At 32.0% G+C, this 25,861-nt stretch overlaps 2 protein-coding genes across 4 annotated transcripts; both read left to right on the forward strand.

Annotated features, from left to right (window-relative positions):
- The first annotated feature begins 639 nt into the window (after positions 1-639).
- LOC100809305 (auxin-induced protein 6B-like) lies at positions 640-1,311 on the forward strand. The gene has a single exon (XM_006578699.4). It carries the CDS (start codon positions 827-829, stop codon positions 1,148-1,150), a length of 324 nt encoding a protein of 107 aa, XP_006578762.1. The 5' UTR covers positions 640-826; the 3' UTR covers positions 1,151-1,311.
- Positions 1,312-6,318: 5,007 nt separating this feature from the next.
- On the forward strand, positions 6,319-19,529 carry LOC100811823 (ultraviolet-B receptor UVR8). Of its 3 annotated transcripts, none has more exons than XM_041014977.1 (16): positions 6,320-6,444; positions 6,577-7,081; positions 7,989-8,065; positions 8,239-8,317; positions 8,521-8,580; positions 8,748-8,849; positions 10,839-10,932; positions 12,495-12,537; positions 12,657-12,702; positions 12,809-12,855; positions 12,938-13,040; positions 13,120-13,174; positions 13,282-13,385; positions 18,527-18,606; positions 18,972-19,068; positions 19,273-19,529. In XM_041014977.1, exons 2-16 carry the CDS (start codon positions 6,838-6,840, stop codon positions 19,371-19,373), a joined length of 1,332 nt encoding a protein of 443 aa, XP_040870911.1. In that variant the 5' UTR covers positions 6,320-6,444; positions 6,577-6,837; the 3' UTR covers positions 19,374-19,529. The 3 variants fall into 3 exon arrangements, with proteins under 3 accessions (XP_040870913.1, XP_040870911.1, XP_040870912.1); XM_041014978.1 differs by having other exon boundaries at positions 6,323-6,444; positions 18,972-19,121; positions 19,273-19,391; XM_041014979.1 differs by lacking the exons at positions 18,527-18,606; positions 18,972-19,068; positions 19,273-19,529 and adding an exon at positions 16,371-16,396 and having other exon boundaries at positions 6,319-6,444.
- The last annotated feature ends 6,332 nt before the right edge of the window (positions 19,530-25,861 follow it).

Below are 25,861 nucleotides of genomic sequence, written 5' to 3' on the forward strand. Positions count from 1 at the left end.
TTGTGATATGCTATGATTACAACTAAATGTAAAAAATTTCTATAGAATACAAATTTCTAAACATCAATACAACTCAAGTATTATTTGATAACTCTCTCATAATTATGTTAAAAACCAAGATAAATATAAGTATGTTTGATAGTAGTATAATACACTTAGTAAACCACAATGCAGGTAGGGACACTGCCGTCACAAGTCCTCTCTACAGAAAAGCAACAAAACGAGTCTCACACTCACACTCACAATACACTCACTCACACATTCATTCAATTAAACTCTGTCCCCATCTTACTCCAACAACTGTTTATTTATTCCTTTACTTTTCTCATTGACTTTGCTATTTCCCTCCCACTCTCAATTCACACCTAAGTCTCCACTCTCCACTTCCCCACCCACCACCCCCTCCTTCATTCCGTATTTCGTACAAACTATATACTGTACCCTCACAAATTATTATACCCAAAAAAATAATAATTTTTTTTATAACACTTGATGTCTAATTCAAAAGATTAATACACTAGTATAAAATTATGTTCTGCTTCGATTTGGGAGAACAATTTATTTATTTAATGTGTTGAATTCATTTCATAGGATTCTCTTGAAATAACAATAATCATGAATTACGAATGAAATTAGTATTTGACTTGGGAATTGAAAAAAAAAAAAAAAACTGTTATCATCTCTCACCCAAAGAAAAAGAAAAAGAAATACTCCTCCATGGCTATATATTGAGACTCATCCCCTATGGTTTAGAACTTGGAGTCACACACACACTCTCTCTCTCTCTCTTGACCAAAAAAATCAACAACATACCAAGCTAGCTAACATGCAGGAGGACAAGAAGATGAAGGTGAAGAAAGGATTCCTCGCTGTTCAAGTGGGTTTAGAAGACGACGACGAAGGTGGCTCTTCCCCTCAAAGATTCGTGATTCCTATCTCATACCTTTATCACCCTCTCTTCAAGCGCCTTCTGGACAAGGCTCGTGAGGTTTACGGCTACCACACCGATGGCCCACTCAAGCTCCCGTGCTCCGTCGACGATTTCCTCCATCTCCGGTGGCGAATCCAGAAAGAGTCCACTCCTAACCAAAACCACCATAACCAGAGCCACCATCGCCTTCCACACGCTCTGCACTTCCACTCTTGTTAGGGGCTGTGACCCTTCTTTTTCTTTCTCTCTTCTTTTCAGTGTGTGTTTGTGTGTCGATAGTAGTGCTAATTAGGGAATTGACGCCGCTCTGTGTTTTAATGTCCAGAGGGAAATTTATAACAACGGAGAGAATCAATTTCTCTCTGCTTCCAAATTACAAATCTTCTTCTGCAGAATTTACTTGTCTAGCTTTTTTTTTCTTTTTCTGATTAAACTGTTGAATTACTCGGACTCTATAGTTGTTACATTTTAAGATTTGGTCTTTACATGAGGAAATTGTGAATTTAATTCTAATTTCTATACATGATGCATGCATGCCAGTTTTGATCCTGGTTGCTAACATAAGATATACAAGATTTATTTAACAGTATAAAATATCTGTAAATAGGTGGGAGAAAGAACAACTTTGCTACTTATAAAAATCTTTGTTTAATTTGAATAGAGTTGTCTTATATATAGTATGGTATATGTGATATCTATAAGACGTTTTTGGTGATGGAAATTACTAAAAATAAAATAGGTAGAGATTAAAACTACATAGATCAAGTGAATAATAGTTTATTTTTTGCTGGACAGATGATGAGAGTATCGAAATATATTGAAATTCTCCTTTTTTCTTCCAATGTTTTGGGATAGAGTAATCATTGTTCAGCTTGAAAAATGAAGAGTTGAAGAGCATGATATAGTTCGTGTACTGCATAATTTAAAATACTTAATCATTTTTCAATATTGGTTTTGGTTTGTCACTTGTGGTAAAGCAAAAATGGAGCTAGAATGGGTGATTATGAAGGTGGTGGTGTTGTTAATAGTGGCCTGATGAGCAATTGGAATTAGGAATTGAGAATTAATAGTGGTGTTGGTGGAAGAATGAGGGAGGGAAAATAGAATAGAATAGTGAGAGGCAGCGCATGTGCAAGAACCTCAAGCTGCAACTGACTTTGCTTTTTGGAACATTCAGAACCCCTAACCGCTGCAACGGATCTCCTATGCTATCTGCTATCTGGCTCCTCTGCCACTTTCTCTGTCTAGCTGTGCAACACTACCTTGCTGAATTTGCTGATACGATACACTTTTGGTTTGATTTGGTCGCTTTACCAAACATTATTTCTTTTACTATATCTATATGAATAGACACTATGACTATTATATCTTTTTTAATAAATATTTTAATGAAGTTAATCTACATTTATTATTTGCTCTTAATATTATTAATTAATATTTTTTTTTATCTAAATCACATGACCTAGTTGTGTGTACAGGACTTGAATCCTCAACTAGTTAAGCTGGAATAATCTCACAGAAATAAACTTTGTTTATCTCTTTTTTGTTAATTACTCTCTTTATTCTTAATTATAAGATTTTTTAATAATTTTATTTATCTCTTTTTACAATACTATTTTTTAATTTCTAGACGTATTAATTAATTTTTTTCCTACATATCCTTACTTAATTATTTTCTCTTCAAACATTAATAAGAAACAATTAAGTAGATAGAGATATAAAATAAAGTAATTTTGGAATGATAATATACATAATTGACAAATTTAATGTGAATAATTAAATTAACTATTTTTCTTAAAGAGTGAGAATTAGTTGAAAGTGTCATATAATTAGCAACAAAGAGTATTAAATAATTAATTAGAATATATTTTGGATGCGATTTTTAAAATGATTTAAAAAATTACTAATTTAAAGTAATTATCATAAAAGTCAATAATTATATGATAATTTACGATTGAAGGATATGGTAAACGAAATTATATTAAGGGACTTTAAATTAAATTTTATTTTAAAAGTATTTACTCGAGAATTAATATATAAAATTTCACAGTATGTAAGTGGTACTTTTTTTATGATAATCTTTTTTAAATTTGTTAATCAATATCTTAAGAAAATTTATTAACATTTTCTATTAAAAAATAAATTAACTAATCAAAGGATTTAATTATTATAGAATAAAGAATGTGTTTTAAAGGTATAGTGTTGTAACTAGTAGTTTTTACATATATAGTAAGGGTATTTTTGGATTTAAATAAAAACTAGTATTTTAATGCACACGACAAATGTTTATTTTACATAACAAAAAATTTATAGAAAATAAATATTTTTAATAAATAAATTATATTATAATTAATTTTTTAACAAATTAAAATATATATATTTTATATATAACTATATTTTAAATTTATGATAAATAATTTATATTATGAAGTGAGATTATTTTTAACTATTAATAAATTTTTTTTAAAAAATATTATAATTCAATTTATAAATAAAGATGAAAATGATAGATTAAAAGATGTAAGAGGTTAAGAAATACTCTTAATAACACTTTCATCGAAAGAAAATAACTCTTATGCTTTCATGAAGAATGTATCTTAAATTACTCTCATTCAAAATAGTTATTTTAATTTATAAATATAGATGAAAGGGGATTAAAAATAAGAATGGGTAATAAATAAGAATATTTTTATAATGTAATAATAAATTTTTTGAAAGGATGTAATAATAATTACTATCATGTAAAATAGTATAATGAAAATACATAGCCACTGTGAATAATGAAGATTTTATTTTATTAAATTGAAAAAATTTAAATAAATAAGACTTTTCTTAATTAATTGAATAAAAATTGTGAATTTTTTTAGTAAATTACATTAATTTTAATCTTTAATTAGTTATCATTTTTCTATTAGTTTTTTTGAGCTTTAGGTCTTTTCTTGGATATGGGCTACATTGATACCTTTTTCTTGGGCTTGATGTGCAAACCGCGTCCTCGAGTTTGAGAGAGTTTTGAATGATCTATTTAAACATTGCAAATTAACGACTCTCTTACTTATATAGCATTTTTGTTTTATAATCCTTCAACATATTATTCTCATTTCATAAAAAAAGGAAGAAAATAAACTTATTCAACAGTTCACATGATATTTAATGGAATATTTTAAGATTTGACTATACTGAAATAAAATATTATACTTTTAAATATGACATTATTAATGGCATGATAACCTTAGTTGATAATTTCAATTTTAATCTTTTGTTTAAGGTATATAATAGTGTGAAATGTTGTGTTTTTGAATTCAATTTCATGGAAACATGGCCATTTAGTAATTTAATTTCATTCCTACTGCAGCTAGAATCAGTTGAAAATCTTTGGTAGAAAGGATTTTGTGCAAGCTTATATGAAGGGTCGTGGATTTTAAAATCATGGAAATGCTCTTACTCAATGAGTGTAATTAAATTCATTTCCACCGGCCCCTATTTTAGTTTGATATTAACCTATGTAGTTCCCATTTATGTTGATGATTTTTTGTTGAAAAGGTTGAAGATTTCATAGGGCACTCCCAAAATGTTGCTAGAGCAGTTCAAGAGAAAGAGTTAAAGACAATAATATGGATGTATCCATAAATCTCTTGACTACCTTATGCAGTTTCTAAATGGTCAGATTCAGGGAAATGATTTGATGGATGTTGGGGTTACTAGCCACATAGTTGAAAATAAGAATAACCTCCCTACTTCCTGTTGCTATTTCTAGTACCAATATTAAGGTGAATCCAGGGACAATTCCTCATTTTTTCCTTAAATGCAGGAGCTTTAGGACAACCTTATAATCCTCCTTCCATACAGCCTCATGTTGCACCACAAAACTTCCCAAGATTTTTTGTCTACAGTTAGTCAAAAAGTTTTAGCTCCAAGTTCTTATCTTCCATCAATTAATTCACACCTTCCTCAAGTAGGCCATAATCCATAGAGAGAAGGCCTTCTACAATCATAGGCGCTAAAGGGGTTGCTTTTCATAGTATATGTATTTCTAGAATCAAATTAAAATTAGATTTAAACAAATAATCTATATGCAAGCGATCAATTCTCTTCTTTGCTTTCCCTGTACTGTCTTATAGCTAAAATCTCCCTGAATTTTATGTAGTTCAGAATGTAAAATGCATTATTTAGTATCACATTAGCAAATTGTTAAAAATTTAATAAAAGACTCACAAGGAGTAAAAATAAAGTACAAATAATCTTATATATAAAAACGGAGATAGTATCAATTGTACTAAATAAGGAATGGGGACACATGATTTAGTGCCTTTTATGTGATTATAAATATTTAATGAAAATTGTATAGTGTTGTTTCAAGTGAGTATGAAATGCATTAATAGGAATGTGTTTATGTATTTAAAAGAAAGGATGATATATTTTCTTGTTGTAAACTTTTGAATGATATATGTTTTTTGATTAGAAATTTTTTGTTGATTTTCCATTAGATTAACGAATAATGAAATAATTGAAAATGATATGATTATCTTCTTTTTTCATATGGTGTTCTAGTCCTAACATTTTAACTCTTGCTAAATATTCACACTTTTAATGTTAGTTTCATCGTTGATGTGATATATCTAATATGTTATGCTAAACTAAAATTAATTAATAATTTTTTGGATGGCAGGTTTATGTACTAGTAGTATAGCTTAGAAACAAGAATGTGTGTTTGTGTATTTTACTGTTTAGTTTGACGGGTTGAACTTTTTACTAGACCCTATATTGATTGGCGTTAATTTTTTTACATTACTATATTAGCTTAATTGCTCAAAAAATTATTCAATGCCTAAAGGGTAGGTTCAATTACATAGAAATTGGTTTTGAATTTTTAGTTCTTGGCAAAACTAAAAATTTGAGATTAAGTTAAATACAAATTGGGTTGTCAATTTTGTTTATGGAATAAATTTAAATGAAAAAACTTGATCAAGTTATTGTGAAATTTTTGGCTTCATTTACTTGTTAATATTTTGGTTAGTTAAATAGTGAATTATTGTTCTATCCTATTTTTTAATTATGAAATCTGTCATTATTAATGTTGTAATTTTTTTTAGGTTATAGTACATTTTTGGTTGAAAAAGGGTATAGGGAGATTATGAAGGACATAGGAGAAAATTATTAACAAAATATGTTATGAATAAATACTCTTTGATGGTGCTGTGTGATTTATTTTATCGATTTACCCAAGTGGAATAAGGTTATTGTTATTTAGAATTTGTTTTAAATATGATTATCAGATAGATTAGTTTAATTTTAAATTTTGTTTGGTAATAATGCACAACTTGGGTCTTTAAAAATGAGACTCCCATAGTAACATCTAACATCTGAGTCTTATAGTGTTGAGCTAAATAATTGGCATATCTGTCCCCTTTTTGAAGGTTGAGTTTCTTTCGCTTCTCAACCTTTTGTTAGCATCTATTACATGATGATACTCATCTACTTGTGCAAATGGGGATTGGATTCTTGGTCTGAAGGTAGAGAAGATTTAAGGTCTATTTGATTTCTTTTTTCATTAAAGAAAATTTTGAAGAATGAAAACAACTTAAAATAAAGAAAGAATATCAAGAAATTGAGAAAATTTTACTAGTGGGGTTGATTTCTAGCAGGGAGCAGGAGGGTTAAAATGGTAAATTAGGTTCAGCATCTCTACAATCGTCTACACGCAACTAACCGCCATTACAAGAACAACATAGCAGACGTTGCAACAGCGTGAGCCATGAAATGTTTTTCTTTGCTCTCTCTCTCTTCAATGTATTGATTTAATTGTTCAACTGCATTGATTCGCTTCATGATTCTTCCTCACCCCAACAACGGAACAACCTCCTTCTTCACCCTTCTCCACCAATCACCTTTTCCTCTCAGGACAAATGTTGCGCCGAAGCTTCTCGAAGCTCCACCTCAGTCTCAGAGCTCCGGGTTTAGGGTTTCCGACGCGATCGTTCTCGCGCGACGCCGGGAAGAGGTTCGCGGCATTGTGGGGGAACGGTGATTACGGGAGATTGGGTCTTGGCAACTTGGATTCGCAATGGAAACCCGTTGTCTGCCCCGCGTTCCGCAACAAAACCCTAAATGCCATTGCTTGTGGCGGTGCTCACACCCTCTTCTTAACAGGTTCACTTTTTTGTTATACTTCAGCATATTCAGTATTCTTTGGTTTTCTTTTAACCTCTGTTTGGAACGAGGGAAAAAGAGTGGAGAATGAAAAAAAAAGTTTGAAATTTTTAATTGGAAGGAAAGTGGAACGAAAGAAAATTTTGAATTTTTGGTTTCATTTTTTCTTTCCACTTTCTCTTCAACCGTTATCCATGTTTTCTTTCTATTTATTTATTCGTTTAATTAAATTGAGGATTTAAAAAAAGCGGAATTTTGAATCGTTTTCTGCTTGATCGCTAAAGTAAGGTTATGACTTCGGAAAGGTTAATCTCGTGTAATAGTATGAAGTGCAATTGTTTATCGATTTTATGCACAGGCATTGTTAAGAGTCTTTTTTTGTGGTTCGTGTGGGAGTTTTGTAGGGATGCAATGGGGATTATTTCTTGAGTTCATTGGAAGTGGAATGTCTTTAACTTCCTAGTTGCTGGTTTAGCTTAGTAACAGCTTTCACTGTGCTATTGGATTGGATGGTATAATGTGACAGTGTTTGATAGGATGGGCCTTGAGATGCCCAAATAGATGGCTTATGAATTAAATGCCTTAGATATTATCCTTTTTATGTTATTTAGTTTTTTTTTATCTTATTTTCCTAAAATTGTTAGATGTTTCCACTTGTATGGTTGATATTTCTTGTGAACTCCTATTTAACAGGGTATGTGCCGTGTAATGAATCATCAATGAGAATATGAATGTTTATCTTTTAGCTTTCTTTGTATCTTTCTCTTTAGTTTTTAGGAGTAGTGTAGCATAGAGTTCTCTCGAGCTTATCAGTGTTTAACATTGGTGATGAGTTTCATGACTATTGAAAGTCCATGACTCCTTATAATGTCTTAGTTGGAGTTCATAAATTGTCCTCCTTTCGCAGAGGATGGATGCGTTTATGCTACTGGTCTTAATGATTTTGGACAGCTTGGTGTATCAGAAAGTAAACACTACTCGGTGGTATGATTTTTTCACCTTTTTACCTGTGCTTTTTCTTTTCTTTTCTAGTGAGCTTATCACAGTTGCAGTAGATTGTTCTTTTGTCCAATTGTTGAGGAATGCAGTTCCCCTGGACATAAGAAAGAACCGTAAAAATTTACTTGACAGCCTTTTCCTTGCTTGGGATCTTTTAGGAGCCACTTTGTGTTTTTGGAGAGGAGAAGAAAGTTGTGCAGATCTCTGCTGGTTATAATCATTCTTGTGCGATTACAGGTCTGTGCTCTTGCATGCTGGTGTCTACCACACCAATAGTAACAAGCCTCAACCGTCGATAACTTGTGAATTGATATTGGATGGATTCTTTTTACCTCCAAAATGAATGTTTAACATCTTAAGTTCTTTTACCCTTTGAATTTCTGCATATTCTTTACCTTCCTATTTTTAAACAGTGTCCCCCCCTCTTGTCTCTGTTGTAGTGGATGGAGAGCTATACATGTGGGGAAAGAACACAAGCGGGCAGCTTGGACTAGGAAAAAGTAAGAACTAAACCTTGTATTAGCATTTAATGGTCCTAACAATTTTTTTTTTTTTCCTGAGCCTGGACATATTATTATGTATATACCTTTTTAATACTGGATACTCGTAGTAGTCAGAGATGTTATAAAGCTGTTCAAAGAGTAACACCTTTTTTGCTGAAATGTAGGGGCTCCAAACATAGTGCCTTTGCCAACTAAAGTGGAATACTTGAAGGGAATCAACATTAAAATGGCAGCTCTGGGTTCAGAGCACTCAGTGGCTATTAGTGGTATGCAAAAGATAAACAATCATTAATTTATACTGCATTAGTTACTGAGATGATTTTATCTGTTTTTCATTCTATATTTTTTAGATAAATTCATTATTTAGTTTTTGTTTTATTACATATGATTGGAGTGTAAAGTGAGAATGCACAAAAAGTTAGGTTGGTGTTATGTTTTTGTCCCAATCAATCTGCACAAAAATCTTGAATGGTTTGTTTTGTTCATATTTGATTTTCCATGTCCCATTTTTCAACTAGATATGAATCTTATGATGTACTTGTATGACAGTGGAAGGTTAGGTTTTAATAGGTTAGGACTTTGGATCAGGGTCTTGTTGTTTTTTTTTTTTGAACGGCCAAAGATAATATTATATTATAATGAAAAGCATAGTACCAGAGGTACTACAGAAAGTACAAGGAGAAACATCCCTTAAAACACAGAAAAATAACCAACATCCATCAAACAACGACAAAACCCATCCCTACAAAAGACACATTAAATGAAAGGCAAAGACATACAAGAGGACCATTGGTGAAAAGGAACAGTAAAGTCCTTTTCCCATCCCCTCAACCAAGACCAAGTGAGATAAATAGTTCTGTCCATCAATATAGATATGTCAAAGGACTGGTTGTTAAAAACCATCATTTCTAAGGCTCCAAATGGATCTGGTAGCTGCAATCCACCAAATCTTCCTCCTTCTGTTAGAATTCCGCGATCCAGCCAAAGAACAGTGCTGAAGAAAGTTGTCCATAGGCTTGCTGTGCAAAACTCTATCTTCCTTCACCCATGAGTTGAATTCCCACCATAATGGCATAACTTTATAACAAGTGAAGAAAAGGTGGGAAGCAGATTCCACTTGGCTTTGACAAAAAGGGCAAAGGACGTTTTGGAGGACAATCTGCCTACTAATTAAATTATCCTTAGAAGGAAGCCTATCCCAGAGTAATCTCCATGCAAAGGATAAAGCTGCAGGGGGGATTTTGATTTCCCAAAGCTGTCTAAAGCCACTGTTTGGCTGATGGAGAGGCTGCTCAGATCTGAGACAGTTGTAAGCAGAATTTGTAGAGAAGATTCCCGTTGGTTGAGCTCCCCACACCCAATCATCCTTCAAGTCTGCAACAGGACTTAGAGCTGAGGTCTGGTCTATAAAAGCTGTTGCTTCCCCCAATTCACTATCAAAGAGGTGCCTTCTCCAAGAAAATTTCCACTCCCAGCCATTTTCTCCAAAAATCCCCATGCTTGCCACTGTCTGGAATTTTTGAGAAGATACCTGATATAAATCTGGGTATTTTTCTCTAAGAACAGAGCCATCACCCACCCAAGAGTCTTCCCAAAATAAAATTTGATCCCCGCCACCCAATTTCCAAAGAAATTGCTTGTTGACAGCGGTCATACTACTGTGCTGAACAATTGATCTTAAATCAGACCACCAAGAGGAGAAATTATGTTTATGAGGACCCTCTTCCAAGCCTCTCCAACCCCTGTATTTAGAGGAGAGAATTAGGGTCTTGTTCCAAAGAAATCATACTACTGTGCTGAACAATTAGGGTCTTGTTGTTGGTGGCTATTGTTAGAATATATGAAGAATGTCAATAAAATTTAGGTTGTCTTAAAATAATTAAAACTAGCAATAGCAAGTTTCTCAGGTATTGTATGGGTAAATTTAAGTAAAATTATAATATATAATTAAAAAATATGATGCACTGTGGACCTGTGTTTTGTCCACACTTCAAGCAAAAAAGAGTTCTGTTTAAGATGATGTATAGACAATAACCAGGTTTGCACCAAATGGCTTAAATTTTAGGATGAGATGGTGTTTGAAAATTTATATTCGCTTCATGATATTATTTTCTTATGTCTACCACAATCATAGTATATTACATCTTGTGGGTTTGATTCACTGTTTTTATTGAGTTCCTCTTAGCAAGCATGACTGTAAATTGTACACTAACTATTCATAATATCTTCTCAATTCTTGTTTCTATATTTGCTAGATGGTGGAGCGGCCTTTAGTTGGGGAATTGGAGTGTCCGGTAGACTTGGTCATGGTCATGAGTCAAGCGTCCTAGGATTCTTCAAAAGTTACAGGTTCTGCTAATTCTTTTCTTTTACAATTTTAACCCTCATTAAATATATCTTTGCTCTGTTTTATATATGTTTGGGAAAATTGCACTTGTGTGGTATAAAACTTCACACTTCACCTCCTTGGGGTTGCCCTGTTAACCCATAACAAACATTGTGCTGTTTTCCATCCTTTTTTTCAGTGGAATGTATATTTAGAACTTATTTTAAAAATCTCTAATTCTCATTCTTCTTTTCAGTTTTACTCTCCTAGATTGGGCAGTCATTTTCCCACCCTTTTTTTGCTACCTTGCACTTAGGAGTTGGAATAGGCCATGCCGCATAAGAGAGGCCTATGGCGTAGTCCACATTAGGCCTGGGTAAAGCCAGGGTTTTTAATGAAATAAACTAGGTCAAGAGGTTTATAAAAGTCAAGTTTTAGGTCATTCAAAGCTTTTTAGGCCTAACAAGCTGACCTATTTTAGTAAATATTTTTTTGTTAGTATTATTATTATATTAAAATTTTCATAATGTATTAAAAATCATGTTTATTTACCTTTTTAAATGTTAAGCATGTTGACTTACATAAATAGTTGAGCCTATAAACTTATTGAATGATAAATTTAAGCCCTGTTTCATTAGAGGTCTTATTGCAAAATAGACTTTTAAATAAGTTATCATGAAGGTCAATTTAGACCATAAGATTAGGCTTATATAGTTATATCGTATAAACAAATTAGACTTAACTTTTATAAAGCCTAGCCTACCTTCCTTTCATTTTTGTCTCATGCCTTGAGTAGCAATGGTTTTAATTTTCTTAGTTTATAGTTTGTTTTCCAAAACCATTGTTCATTTTGGTTAAATTGTTGTTGAGAATATTGGTCGCAGAGATGCCTATGATGACTGCCATTTGGATTGTCATCTCTGTACATAATATATATATATATATAGGGGGTAACCTTAGAGACATACATAGATTGGCTGACTGTAAACAATAAGAGGAAAACAGATACAGCAAAAAGTATAATATTAATGATTAATTGAGAAACATTAATTTAACAAAAAACATATTATACAAATTCTAACAGATAATTTAGCTTATATAGAACTCAAGCCAAGTTAATACATAATTTATAGCGACAATACCTTAAAGAGGTGCATGATTTTTCTCTTTTAATAATGGGTCTTGCATATTCTTTTTTTGTAATTGATTTAAGTTGTTGCAATTTAATGTACTAGTTACATACATAACTTAATTTGTTTATTTTCTTGTACTTGACCTTTTAACTTAAAGATTAAAAAAAGATCAGAAGTGCTTGTGACTTTTATCCAATTTGAATTCTGTACAAAAATGTGACACTTTGAATATATTAAAGAATACCTTTTGCACTCAAAACATGTCTGTAGAATTTCGGAAATAGAAGCTTTAAGAAAAAATTCACTATGCAAACATGGCGTCTATATTTGATTCTAGAGAGGTCTAATTATCCAAACAGAGCTGCTTTGACTAGGACTCCATGCAACCTTTACCATACTATACTATTCAGTTTCTGTGTATCTGTATTGATTTACTTTTTCATATCATGCAGTGAGTATACCCCAAGGCTTATAAAGGATCTTGAAGGAATCAAGGTGTGATGTTGTCATGTTGAACGGATTGCCTTCTTGCTTCTAATTTAAGACAGTTATATTTGCTTCAAACTTTTAACTGTAATCTTTATTGTTTTGCCTTCATTCTTGAATGTGTTTAGGTAAAATACGTAGCTGCTGGGTTGCTAAATTCAGCTTGTACTGATGGTACTTGAATCTAATTAAATCTTTTATCTTTTTATATTTTTGTTTCATACCTTATTGTACTATTCATTGGGAATTTGTTTGCTCTATCTTAATGTAAATTTTGCAGAAAACGGTTGTGTTTTTGTATTTGGTGAAAGAGGAATTGAAAAATTGGTATGTCCAATCAGAAGCTATTAGTTTTTACTCACTGTCTACTGCTTGTAATGACTAATATTTTTTCAATCAAAATATTCAGCGTTTAAAGGAGATGAGCGATGCAACAAAACCATCCTTGATCAGTGAACTTCCATCCTCAAAAGAAGTTGCTTGTGGTGGCTACCACACCTGTGTCCTGACAAGTAATTCATCAGTTTCAGAACTTAACCATGTGTTGATTTGTTTGTGATCATTTCTTCACTCTATTGTTTTAATAAATAGATTCTGGTGAGCTTTATACTTGGGGTTCAAATGAAAATGGCTGCCTTGGTATTGGGTATTTCATACTTAGACTTGTTACTTGGTCATTTTCATTTTTTGGCATTTCCATTCTTTTTTGTATATGCACAATTGTGTTTTAATTCTTAAAATTATTTTATCTAGTTCCTCAGATGTCATTCATCTACCTGAAAAGGTTCAAGGGCCATTCTTGAAGTCTTCTGTTAGCCAGGTTTCTTGTGGTTGGAAGCATACTGCAGCCATTTCTGGTAAGTTCTTCCCTTGAACAGACAGAAGAATAAAGAATTGCAATTAAGTACTTTCTTCCTATCATATTGATGTAAAGGCAGCTTTCTTTTATTATAAACGAATAATTTCATTTCATCAAGGCACACATAAAAGAGAGCAAACAAAACATCAATGAATACCCAGTCTCTTGACAAATCTGTAAGGGAAACCCTTTTAAATACTATGTGCTTTACAACAGGTAGTGGCCAAATGTTAGAGGTGGCCATGGGTTAACTTTTATTCTGTATAACTTTATGCTCATCTTAAATTGAACCAACCCATCCATTAAAAAAAAAATCTGAAAAAAGGACAGAAAAATTAATAGGATGGATTTGAGGTGGATAGGATCGGAAGGTAAAGGATTCTATGACAGAATAATTTTGTTCTGTATTTTATGTTTTGCCAAGGCAAAAATATATATAAGAGAGTCACAGCAAAATCTCCTAAGATTGAGCTATACATATTGATTCTCCAAATAAAACTCCTAAGATTACGTCTAGACTAAACAAATTGATTTACATGATCTCAGGCTAATAGTACGGGATAATAATTGCACATAATTGCATACAGATTCTATTATCTCATCATGATCTCATTACCCCCCTCAAGTTGGAGCATGTAAATTACATATTTCCAACTTCCACAACAAAGAGGTGAACTGAGTGGGACCAAGAACCTTAGTAAAAATGTCAGCTAATTGTGCAGGTGTAGGAACTTAAGTAGGTGCAATATTTCCAGTGAGATACTCGTCGCGAATGAAGTGGCTGTCCACTTCGATGTGCTTGGTGCGCTCATGAAAAATCGGGTTCTTGACAATATGAAGCGCTGCTTGAATGTTACAATGAAGTCGCATAGGCTATGGAGAAGACCTTTTAACCATTTCAATTCTCTTGTTACAACTGCCATGGATCAATTCTCAGCCTCAACAAAGGAGCGAGATACTGTTTGTTGTTTTTTAGTTTTTCATGAAATTGGAGAAGATCTAAGGAGAACAAATCATTCCGTAAGGAACCTACGAGTTAAAGGACATCCAGTCCAATCAGAGTCACACCAACTAGATAGTTGCAGGTCACAATCCTTACGCAACAAAATACCCTGTCCTGGATTCCCTTTGAGGTATCGAACAACACGGAGAGCAGCCTCCCAATGGGTCTCTTTAGGCGCTTGCATAAATTAAGACAGCACATGCACTCAGTATGAAAACTCGGGTTTGGTAAAACAAAGGTAAATGAGACGACCTACTAACCGCCTATACTGATTAGGATGAGGAAAAGACAAGTCTGCTGCAAGTGCCAGACGATGATTCTGTTCAATTGACACATTTGATGGCTTAGCTCTCAGAAGTCCAGCTTCGGCTATAATGTCCCCGTGTAAAAATGCATTGTGCACATCCATCTGATGTAGTTCCCAAGATCGTGTGGCTGCTACGGCTAACATGTGCGTACTGTTATCATTTTTACAATGGGTGCAAAAGTCTTTGTGTAATCGATCCCTTTCTTTTGATGATTGCCAAGAATTACTAACCGTGCTTTGAACTGTTCTACACTTCCATCAGATTTATGCTTTATTTTGTACACACACTTCAAGCCAAGTGCTTTCTTTCCTGAAGGCAATTGTGTGATTGTCCAAGTTCCATCAGTCTCAAATGCATGTATCTCATTTTTCATTGTATCTTTCCACCGACTGTCTTTCACCGTGTCAGTATAAGTGACAAACTCCTTTTCTTGTGAAATGGATGCAAGAAAAACACGATGTGCAAGAGAAAAATGGTCATAATTCACATAATCAGTTATGGGATAGGGTGCACCTGAGTCTGTCTTTGGAGAGGGTGAACAGTTGGATGGGCTCAATCTTTTGGTGGTATTTGTCACATAATCTTACAATCGAGTAGAAGGTTGTTTGGTTCTATGTTCTCTATCCAATAATGGCTCGGTTGGTGATATAGATGGAAGTACTGTATCTTGTGTGTCCATATTTTGTAGAGTAACACCTTGTTCATCGAACCCTACATTTGGCTAACCCCCTCTATCATCCATTGTCATATCACCATTTTCTTCCGTACCTCCTGTGTGATCCGTTTCTTCTACACCATTAGTCATATCATCAACAATTTTTTCACAGCTCCAATTTTTAGGAGGAACATCTTTTCTGGTAGTAACATCAATAGAAAAAGGATACTTGGTCTCAATGAATTCAACATCTCAAGAGACAAAAATCTCTTTTGTTTCTAAGTCAACAACTTCCACCCTTTCTTGGAATATGGGTACCCAATAAGCACGCACTTCTTACTCCTACTTGCAAATTTATCATCATTCCTTCTTTGATTATGGGTGTAACATAAGGAGCCAAATATTCTCAAATGTTCATATGCAGGTTGCTGCCCATGTACCATCTCATATGAAGTTTTTTCATTCAAAACAATGGAAGGAGTTCGGTTGATCAAATATGTTGCAGTTAAAATACATTCCCCCTAAAACTTAATAGGAAGATTACCTTGAAATCGCAGTGCTCGAGCCACATTCAAAATATGTCTATGTTTTTCGTTCCACTCTCCCATTTTGTTGGGGTGTTCTGGTGCAAGATGTCTGAAAAATTATTCCGCGATCAAGAAAATATTTTTTCATGCATGTGAATTCTGTCCCATTATCACTTCTGAATATTTTGACTTGTTCATGAAACTGCCTCTCAAGCAGAGCAAAAAAATTGTGAAGCATTGTCAATATTTCTCGTTTATCACCTAATAGGTATACCCATACAACACGTGAATAATAATAAATTATTGCCAGAAAATAAAAAGCACCACAAGTAGAAGGAGTTCTATATGGTCCTCATAAATCACAATGAATTAATTCAAATGCACTAGTGTCTTTATGTTCACTCAAAGGAAACTTCTCTCTAGTATGTTTGGCTCTAAAACAGACTTATGTTTTATTCACTATATTGCTATCTGTGTTTTCTAACCTCAGGAATCAACTGAGTGATTTTCAAGGAAGGATGTCCCAACCATTTGTACCACAAGTCCATGGAATGCAAACCATCAGTTTTGTAAGCTCTCACATTTCGAACTCCTCTGAAGAAATAGAGTTCACCCCTCCATTCACCTGCTCCAATCAGCGTCCTCGAAATATGATCCTGCACAACACATAACTTATCAGTGAATTGAACAACACATTTCAATTCATCCACCATCTATGAATCAAATATCAAATTGCAATTCAATTTAGGCACATAGAGAACATTAGTAAGTTTTAAGCCTCCATCTAGCACCACGCTTCCTTCTTTAATCACTGTTGTATGTTGTCCATTAGGAAGTCCAACTAGACAACTTTGAATATCTCGTAGTTCATGCATATGATTCAGGTTTCCAGTCATGTGGTTGGAAGCTCCTGTGTCAATTATCCATGTATTGGTATCACGCTCACCTGTCATCTTGTCATTAGAGTTTGTTTTTTGAGCATTTAGTAATTCTACCAGCGTCTGCCACTGCTCTGTAGTAAGCCCAATCAAACCTGAACTATCTCCTTATGAGATCTTGGTGTCTGCACTTGTTCCACCACTGTGCACAGCATTTGCACGCACTGTTCCTCCTTTTCCTCGTCCAGTTCCCGAGTTGTTGTTGGAATTCAATTCATATGGTGATGAAATCTTCTTCACCATATCATGTTCTTCTTGCTTATGAGACTCATTCTTAGGAGCCTCCTCTTCATGATGACTCATTGTCACTAAATTTCAAGCAAAACCTGTTGGCTCAGATACCATAAAGGATTCTATGACAGAATAATTTTGTTCTATATTTCATGCTTTGCTAAGGTATAAATATATACAAGAGAGTCACAGCAAAATCTCCTAAGATTGAGCTATACAAATTGATTCTCCAAATAAAACTCCTAAGATTACGTCTAAACTAAACAAATTGATTTACATGATCACAGGCTAATAATACGGGATAATAATTGCATATAATTGCACACAAATTTTATTATCTCATTAGAAGGGTTTAAATTTTATCAACCCAAGTTCCAACCTGAACTAATCAGGACTGGAAATGTCTACTAGATTTAACTTGGATACCTGACTCAAGCCAGCTCTTTTAAGATTTAATTGAGTTGGGTGGGTTCAAGAGTATATCCAACCTATGTCCACCCCTACCAAATGCGAAATCTTGGTCCAAATAAACTTCTCATCACAAGAAATTTCCTTAAAGATGTAAGGGTTACATGTTACAACCTTTGAAGGTAAGCATGTTGTTAGTGTAACAATAGATGTTTACTCAAATGATGAGAAGTTTGTTACTCACCTTGCTGTCTCTAGTCCACATCTGCTAGTATGAGAAGTAGATGTTGAGTTTAGAGGGAGAGAAATTGAGAGGCTGGAATAGTTTGATTGATATTGCTTGAGTAAGTACTTAGGTTATGTTGAACATCTATATAATAAATTCTTTATAGACTAAGTGGGGACTATTTCCTAGACAAAGAGTAAATGGGTGCTACTTCCTAAATACTAATTCCTATGAAAACTAAATGCATTTAACTTGTGATGCACAAACTCGTTTAGAGCATTTTAGTTAGCACCATCATAGATATAGTGTTATACTAGTGATGAGTGATTCCTCTGACTGCCACAGAACCTGTTAGAAAAGTTGTTTTTCTATTAGCAAATTATACTGCCTTTTTTACAATTGTCATATAGGCAGTTAGCTGTTTATATTTCTTAATAAGAACAAGATGTGGACTAAAAGTTAATAATCAGTTTCATGCCTCCTGAAGAAACTTGATCATTTATCTTGTTTCCAGTATCTGTTGGTGGTGTGCTTAGTTTTTCTTTTAAAGATCAAGAACTGCAATTCCCTGCATGTTAACTGGCATATCCTTTATAGATTTCTTCAGAGCTGTAGGCTTTCGATGGAGATTTGATGTAATGCATAGCTCCTTTTTGGATTGTACAAGTTGTGGGATGGATTTTACTTCTAGTTTGCTTTGATAATATTTTATTTAAGTTGATTTAAATTTTAACTTCCACTCACTTGTTAGGCTTGTACCTGATGCTTATACTGTACTTGTAGTTGCGAAAGAAAATAATTTTATTCCTGCCATTTATCCTGGAACTTTTCATTGACTTTCAGAAGGAAGAGTGTTCACGTGGGGCTGGGGAGGTTCCAATGGGACATTCTCTGAAGTTGGACATTCTTCTAGTGGACAATTGGTATGCTTCTGCTTCTAAAACAATTTACAAATCCTAGTATTATTAAAAATACATCAAGAGCTGGTTATGCATGTATACACAATAGTCCGAATGCCAGATTCTATGACAAGGACAACAAAAGAGAACCAAAAATATATTTAAGTAACGAGAAATTGTAAAATTAATCATGACTTTCATATGTATATAAAATTTGACACACAAAAGCTTTCTAATTGAAGGCATATTCTTATTAGAGGAATGTGGGATCTGATAAGTCAGACTGGTGCATCTCTTAAATAAATTGATTAGTTTTTTGCCTTTAGTTTTGCAAAGTGCATAATTATCTGCCATGTGCAACTATAAATAAAGTTTATGCCTTCACTCAGGGTCATGGAAGTGATGTGGATTACATAAATCCTACAAGAGTTTGCTTTGGAGAAGATGTGAAAGCATTGCAAGTTTCATGTGGGTTCAATCATACAGGTGCTATACTTGAATATGCATAGGTTGGCTGCTCCAATAATTCATAATTATTGGTAATTCTTCAAGAAAGATTCAGAATGTGATTCATCTCTTCATGTATCTTCTACACATCACCATGCATATCTTCTAATCCAGGTGGTTGCAGCATGCCCCAATTGAAGCATATATTATCTATCTGTTGTATTATACCATTTTTTTTCTCAGGAATATATATACACACAAAAATAAAGCTTCCAGAGATGTACAATACTTGTGTAAAGAAAGAGCAAAGACAACTGCTTCAAATAAATAATGCAAGGGAATGACAGCAGAGAATGAGATAAGGGGGGAAATTGTTCCTAGGTTTATTATTATTTTTGGTTAGCTGAGTTAATACTACTTACTACAGAAACAGGTAAATGCTTATGTCATTTGCTCTTCTTCTAGAATTATTTAAAGTAACTCGTCAGTTGGCGTTGCAATTATATGAGCCTATATGTCTTGCTATTTGTCACCCCATGCGCGGATACTTTTCCAGCATCATAATTGTAAAGCTTTTAGAGATTCTCAGTGATTTATGGTTCTTCTGCAATCTACCACTGAAGGCATTACATCCATCAAATATGATGCATATGGGAATGAGAATCCCAATAACATGGTAAAGCGGTGAGGTAGTTTTCAAAATCACTCTACTCTCTCATAATAATCGTCGTGCAAGAAGTAAATATTTGTTTTAAAATAATTAGTTTTATTTTTCAATACATCATTAATTATTTTTGTTTATTTATATTTTTTATAATATTAAGTATATAGAATAAAAAATAAAAAAAATGGATTATTTACGATAAGATTAATTTTGTAAAATTATTATTTTATTTATTTATTAATTTTTTTTGTGTGTAAAATAATCTTAAATGACAATTGTAATAAAACGGAGGGAGTACAATGCAATTAATCTTTATGGATTGGCCCTCATTATTGCACGATGGAGGGAACAATAATATTGCACTTCACAAGTCAAACATTGGCGCTCATTATATTTTACACGAACAAGACCGCCTACGTTTTTTACTGTCATAGACTCATAGGTATTATATAGTTAGTATTTACTAATTTCTTTTGGCTATTTTTGATGGAATCTCACTTAATTATTTATTTATTTACAAAACTTTGTTTAAAGAAATTAAGTTGGGTTTTAGTTGGACTGGTGAATATGACTATAGTATTGACTCCGTCAATGTTTTTTTTTCAGCCCGTCAATGTTGCTTGCTTTTTTTTAATGATTTTTTCAACATTGTAAATTATCATTGCAGCAAGCAGAAGCCCAGTATTTCAGTTTTGTTTGGACCCGTGATCAATGTTTTGCTAGTGTGCGATAACATACTGTTATTTAGAAAACAAAACTTGAAATAAGATATTATATGCAAAATGCAATGGCAAAAACTTAAACATCGTTTGATTCCCTTGTTTGAAGAATAATTTTAAATCCGGCTTTATCTTTCTATTCGTATCTTTTTTTTGGTCAACAGTAATATTCTTATCTGAAATGCCACATCTTCACCAGTTCACATAATATATACTGTAAGGTAATAAATGTCTGCGCTGATAGGTCAGTACAGTAGGACATAGCTTTCCAGTAGAGTTTATGATTCGATATTTGAGTTGATAAAACTTTAGTTATTTCGTCCAACCGTTTTAAAAGCAAGTTATCATTATTATGTTAATAAATCTGTCTACTTTGTTATTTTTGCATGGTAAATTGGTAATGATACAATATGTCAAGTATATTATGTTGTTACTAAATCATGAAAAAGGCTACTGGAACTAAAATCAGGAAAAAAAATACTACTTTTCCTTATATATAAGACTCTTTTTAATTTAGTTTATTTTTTTATAAGACATTCTTCTGATTGTTTGATGACTTGAATATTTATTTTTTATAATCTTTAATTAATCACACAGTTATATTAATTAATTGAGAAGCAATTAAGTGAAAAAAGAAATAAAAGATAATCTTAAAAAAGTAATATAAATTATTGATAAATTTAATATAATTAATTAAAAAAATTATTTTTATTATGAATTAGTTATATTTAAGAAAAAAGGTACTACTATAAAGGATTAAAAAAAAGACATGTTAATATAAAAATTTAGCTTTATTTAAAAGTGTTGAAAATTCACCTCTAACTCGCCGCAAATGATGAATGAGTTGTGGAAGTGAAGGCCCCAGAAAATGCACAACACAACGTAATGAGGCTTACTGTTACCAGTGATGAGCGATATGATGAGCCCATAATTGAAAAAGGTGGTCCCCACGTGGTCCCCACTTTAACAAAACCCTATGTCTACGTGCTCTTGTCCCCTCTGTACATTGGGACCCACTCGCATTCAGTGGGATCATTCAATGTGATCATAATCGACTATATGTTGCACATAATTATTATTGTTGAGAGTTGCAACATGACGCCCTTTTTGATCACCTAATTGATTATGGGAGATGCATAATTGATTATCAGGTGTAAAGAAAGAAAAAAAGAAAAGGGAGAAAGAAGTAAGCCTCACTTGGGTACAACAAGGGCCACGATTCGACTTGAGTCATGGGACAATTTTAGCAAATAATATACCGTGTTGTTCTTGAACTTCTTACTTTCACTCCCTTTCTTCATAATTTGAGATGAAAGTTAAAGCATATGGGTCTCACATTTTTTCAAATCTTTTAGTTGTATTTCATATATAACAAACATCCAATCCCATCTATTATTTTCACCCCTTAGCGGCACATTTCACTTTCATTGCTTTTTCAACCATTTAAACCAAACACTCACTTAGTCTTTGATTCTTAAGTTTGTCTTATTTGCTTGGTCACACAGAAAAGAGAATTAGAATGGATAAAAATAATAAGGATAAATAATAATAAGTGGAAAATAAAATCAAAATTAAAGATATTTGATTAAGGAAAAATAAATAATTGATGAAGAGATGAGTAAAAATAGATAAATAATAATAATAATAATAATAATATAGGTCTCATTAATTTTAAAATTATTTTTCCTTTCTAAATCTTCTTAATCAAACAATCCAAACAATTTCTCCATACTTTTCTCCCTTTAGTTGCTTCTCTACCAAAAAGAGGATTAAAGTTCAATATAATTATTTTTTATAAAATTGATTTTAAATTAATTTAAATAACAATTTGATTCCTATAAATATCATACTTGTTTGTCTTAATCTTTTAAGTCTCCATAAAATTATCAAATAACAACATTAATGTAATAAAGATATTGGCAACTAATTAATTGTCATGTCATCTAAAAAACTAATGAATCATCACATAGATGTTTTGTGTAAAACATATTTTTAAACTCTTATTAATTACTCCTTTCCGGAATATTTGACATTTTAAAGTTTTGATAAAAGTATAAAAAATATAATTAATTTGTTGAATTTTAAATAAAACATTGGACAACTTCCTATATTTTTTATTTTTTTAATTAATGACTCATTTATTCTTTAAATGTATTATTCCCACTTAAGTATTTATTAAACTCGTTTTGAAAAAAAAAATGTTTAATGCAACATTAATTTTATAAAATTACATACATTTTGAAATATTTTTTTAAAAACGTCGTATAATCTGAAATTGGAATAGTGGGAGTAATACTCACGTCATTTATTTTGAGAACAATCAAATACTAGAAATTTTTCTGGATAAAGAGAACTTTAAGTTGTAGAACGAATAGTTTACGTAAACATAAACGGGGAGAACAGATCCTTCAATAATAAACTTTAATTTGAATCAGTTGATAAATTAGTAATCCCGCCGCAATTGCAAGCTGAGTAGATAACAACCATTTTTTCTTCTTCTTTCGGTTCATGATAACATAATCATTGCCTGTAAGAGAATGTAATAGGTTTTTTGTTTTTAAACCTTCTTGTTGTTGGTTCCTTAACATGTAAATTAAAATTTAATAAAAAAAATTAATTCAAATAAATAAGTCTAAATAATTATTAAAAAAATGTTAATGGTTGGCTGGCCCAATTTATTACAAATCAGTTCACGTTGGCCAATCAAATTTGCAACTGAAATAGCGAGCTCAATTTAAGATTTTAGCTTTAATTTTTAGAACTTAACCAAATTATATATCGGACTATATGGGGGATTATATGGGCTAGCCAATTTTCACACCCTAAAAATAGAAAACTTGAAGCACATTTATTGTTTAAAAAAAATAGAAAAAGTATTCGTAAAATTGTATTGGTGTGAGTTCGAGTTATAGACATGTAAAATATATTTATCGTTAAAAAATTGAGAGAAAATTTTATTATTTATAATAATCTTATCTAATTCAAATAAAATTATCTTTAATAAAATATGCATGTATTTTATAAAACAAAATTGTATTGGTGTTTAATATTTTTTCTTTGTGTAATTGAAAAAATATATTTTAGTTATCAAGAAGATGTGAAGACTAATTCTTAAACAAGCACAATTTTATTGACAAAACTAATAAAAGATGCAAGATGTATTGAAATAATAATAACAACAAAAAATCGTATTAAAGTTATTTTAGTTTTAAACTTTTCATTAGCTGTATTGTGTAGATATTATATTGTATTGATACTAAAATTGAACGGATCTGAAATTAAATTATTCATGAACATGTACGTAGTGTGTATGCATCATGTGATAAGAATAGAACTGTGTTGTTTTGTTAGCTTGCATTGGTAACTTGAATTTGTGCTGCTTTGCTCCTCGTTTGTTGGGTTCTTCCGGTTCTACGCTTCCGCTGACACAAACATGACAGCTTCTACTACTCTTGAGGCTGAGCAATGCCCTGTTGATCTCAACTTTCAACTTCCTTTTACTTCTCTTATTGTAACGTTTTCTATGGAACACATGGTTCATTATCACATGTTTTAAACCATTTCACCCAACTCATTTTATTTTATGCTATACAAAACAAATCACCTTTGTATTATGCTTTGTAAGGATCAATTAGTACATGGTTGCATTAAAGTTTTTACAATTTTCATTTTGTAAGTTGAAGTTTTTTTTTAGAGATTGCAAGTATTTTTTATTAGTAATAATTATGTTTGAGTTAAATACAACTATTATGGACAAATAATGTATGTCTAAAACTCAAACTCAAGAGTACGTATTAAACAGAAATAATTGTCACTTGATTCACCATCTCAAAGTATGTTTGGATTGATATTCCTTTTCATGCGGCATGAGTTCCAAGACAGATCATATCGAATGGCTGAACGGAGAAGCAATTAATGAGTGATGCATTGACTAACTTAAGTTTGGGGCTCCATCATCTAATTCCCAACACATGCACTCAATAGTTGCAAACTTAGATTTGGAAACTTGGTTCGAAGTTCAAATATATATACATAGGTGTATAAAATAATCAAACAGAAATTTCAACTTGTATAGCTTCCAATCCTAAGTTAGTTCTTCTTCGATATCTAAGGTATTGTCTATTTAGATATTGATTTATCATCACAATTTTATCATTGGTAAAAGATATTTTAATGAGTTGAAAGGAAATACTATTTATAAATTATTATTGATCTTGACTCCTAAATTATGTAAGACTTTGTGACTTCTAAGATATCATAAAATTAAGTTTAATTAACACAAAGCAAAGATATATTTGAGACAACTAAACAAGAAACCAAACATAGCTTTATTCCTTATTATTTCTGGAAGAGGAGAATATCTTAAGACTTATAAAATAAATGATAAAATTTTATTTGTCGGATAAAATATTGATGATTTAAATCTCAAATATGTATCTTATATATAATTTATTAAAATGAAAAATATTTTCCTAATGTATCAATTTTTTTAATGAAATAAAGATTGTTTCATCTTTATCTAATAACTATAAGTCTCTAATTAATTGACTATTAAAGTAAGTCAAATCCTGATATCTCATTGTAGAAAGAATTATCTACTATTAGGTCGTCACTCAATATATATTTTGATAATTATTTCTACAATGAAATCACAAGTAGCATATTATCTCTAATTTTTATTTTATATATCATCTTAGAATGAATAATGTAAGAAGTATAACTCAACTAAAAAAATATATATAAGCTGCACTTTAAAGATAGAAGCAGCTGATGTAGAACTTGAATATTTTCCAATACGACTAATGCGATTCAATCTAAATAGATTTTAGTTTTGCCTAATACTAAAAACGATTGATAACTAAAATAGATGTTCTGACCACTAACAACTAAAATAATAATTTGTGATGGCTAACAACTACTAACTATTTCTGACAGATAGCAACATAGAATTGGACTGAGAAACAACCTATAATCAGACCTACTTCTTGAAGACCAGGTTGGAGGAAGATTCAAACATGGAAGGTTGTTGCAGGTATTTCTCAAAGCCTAAATGCTTTATGAAGCCATGATTTCCTGGAATTTTTTTTTGGAAAAATGGATAGTGGAAGTTAACAACTCTTTTTCTGTGCGTGGAATGAAGTTATTAGAGGTCAAAACATGAAAAAGTGTCCAAGAACATATTTCAAGACAAGTGTCAGTGAAGGAAACATGCACTTAAAATTTTCGTACATGGGTAGTTATCAGCAAATTAGTGGCATATCCAAAAAATGGTTGGTGTTTGTAAGTGTTCGGAAAATATTATAAATAGCAAAAATATGACGTAAACCTAATCCCGACCAAATCAGTCAACTTTATATTTTATAGCCGTTATCGTATTATTTACAAGTTTTTTTATTATTTTCCTTCACTATTTTCCTTTACCGCAAATTTATAGTAGTAGTATAACATA

The sequence above is a fragment of the Glycine max genome, chromosome 4 (assembly GCF_000004515.6).
Source record: "Glycine max cultivar Williams 82 chromosome 4, Glycine_max_v4.0, whole genome shotgun sequence".
NCBI lineage: Eukaryota > Viridiplantae > Streptophyta > Magnoliopsida > Fabales > Fabaceae > Glycine > Glycine max.

Excerpts from the sequence above, each read along its gene's own strand:
- LOC100811823 (XM_041014977.1), top strand. The coding sequence starts at position 6,838 with ATGTTGCGCCGAAGCTTCTCGAAGCTCCACCTCAGTCTCAGAGCTCCG. Across the intron at positions 8,066-8,238 it reads AAAGTAAACACTACTCGGTG|GAGCCACTTTGTGTTTTTGG; the intron begins GTATGATTTTTT and ends GGGATCTTTTAG. Across the intron at positions 13,175-13,281 it reads AATGGCTGCCTTGGTATTGG|TTCCTCAGATGTCATTCATC; the intron begins GTATTTCATACT and ends TATTTTATCTAG.
- LOC100809305 (XM_006578699.4), top strand. The coding sequence starts at position 827 with ATGCAGGAGGACAAGAAGATGAAGGTGAAGAAAGGATTCCTCGCTGTT.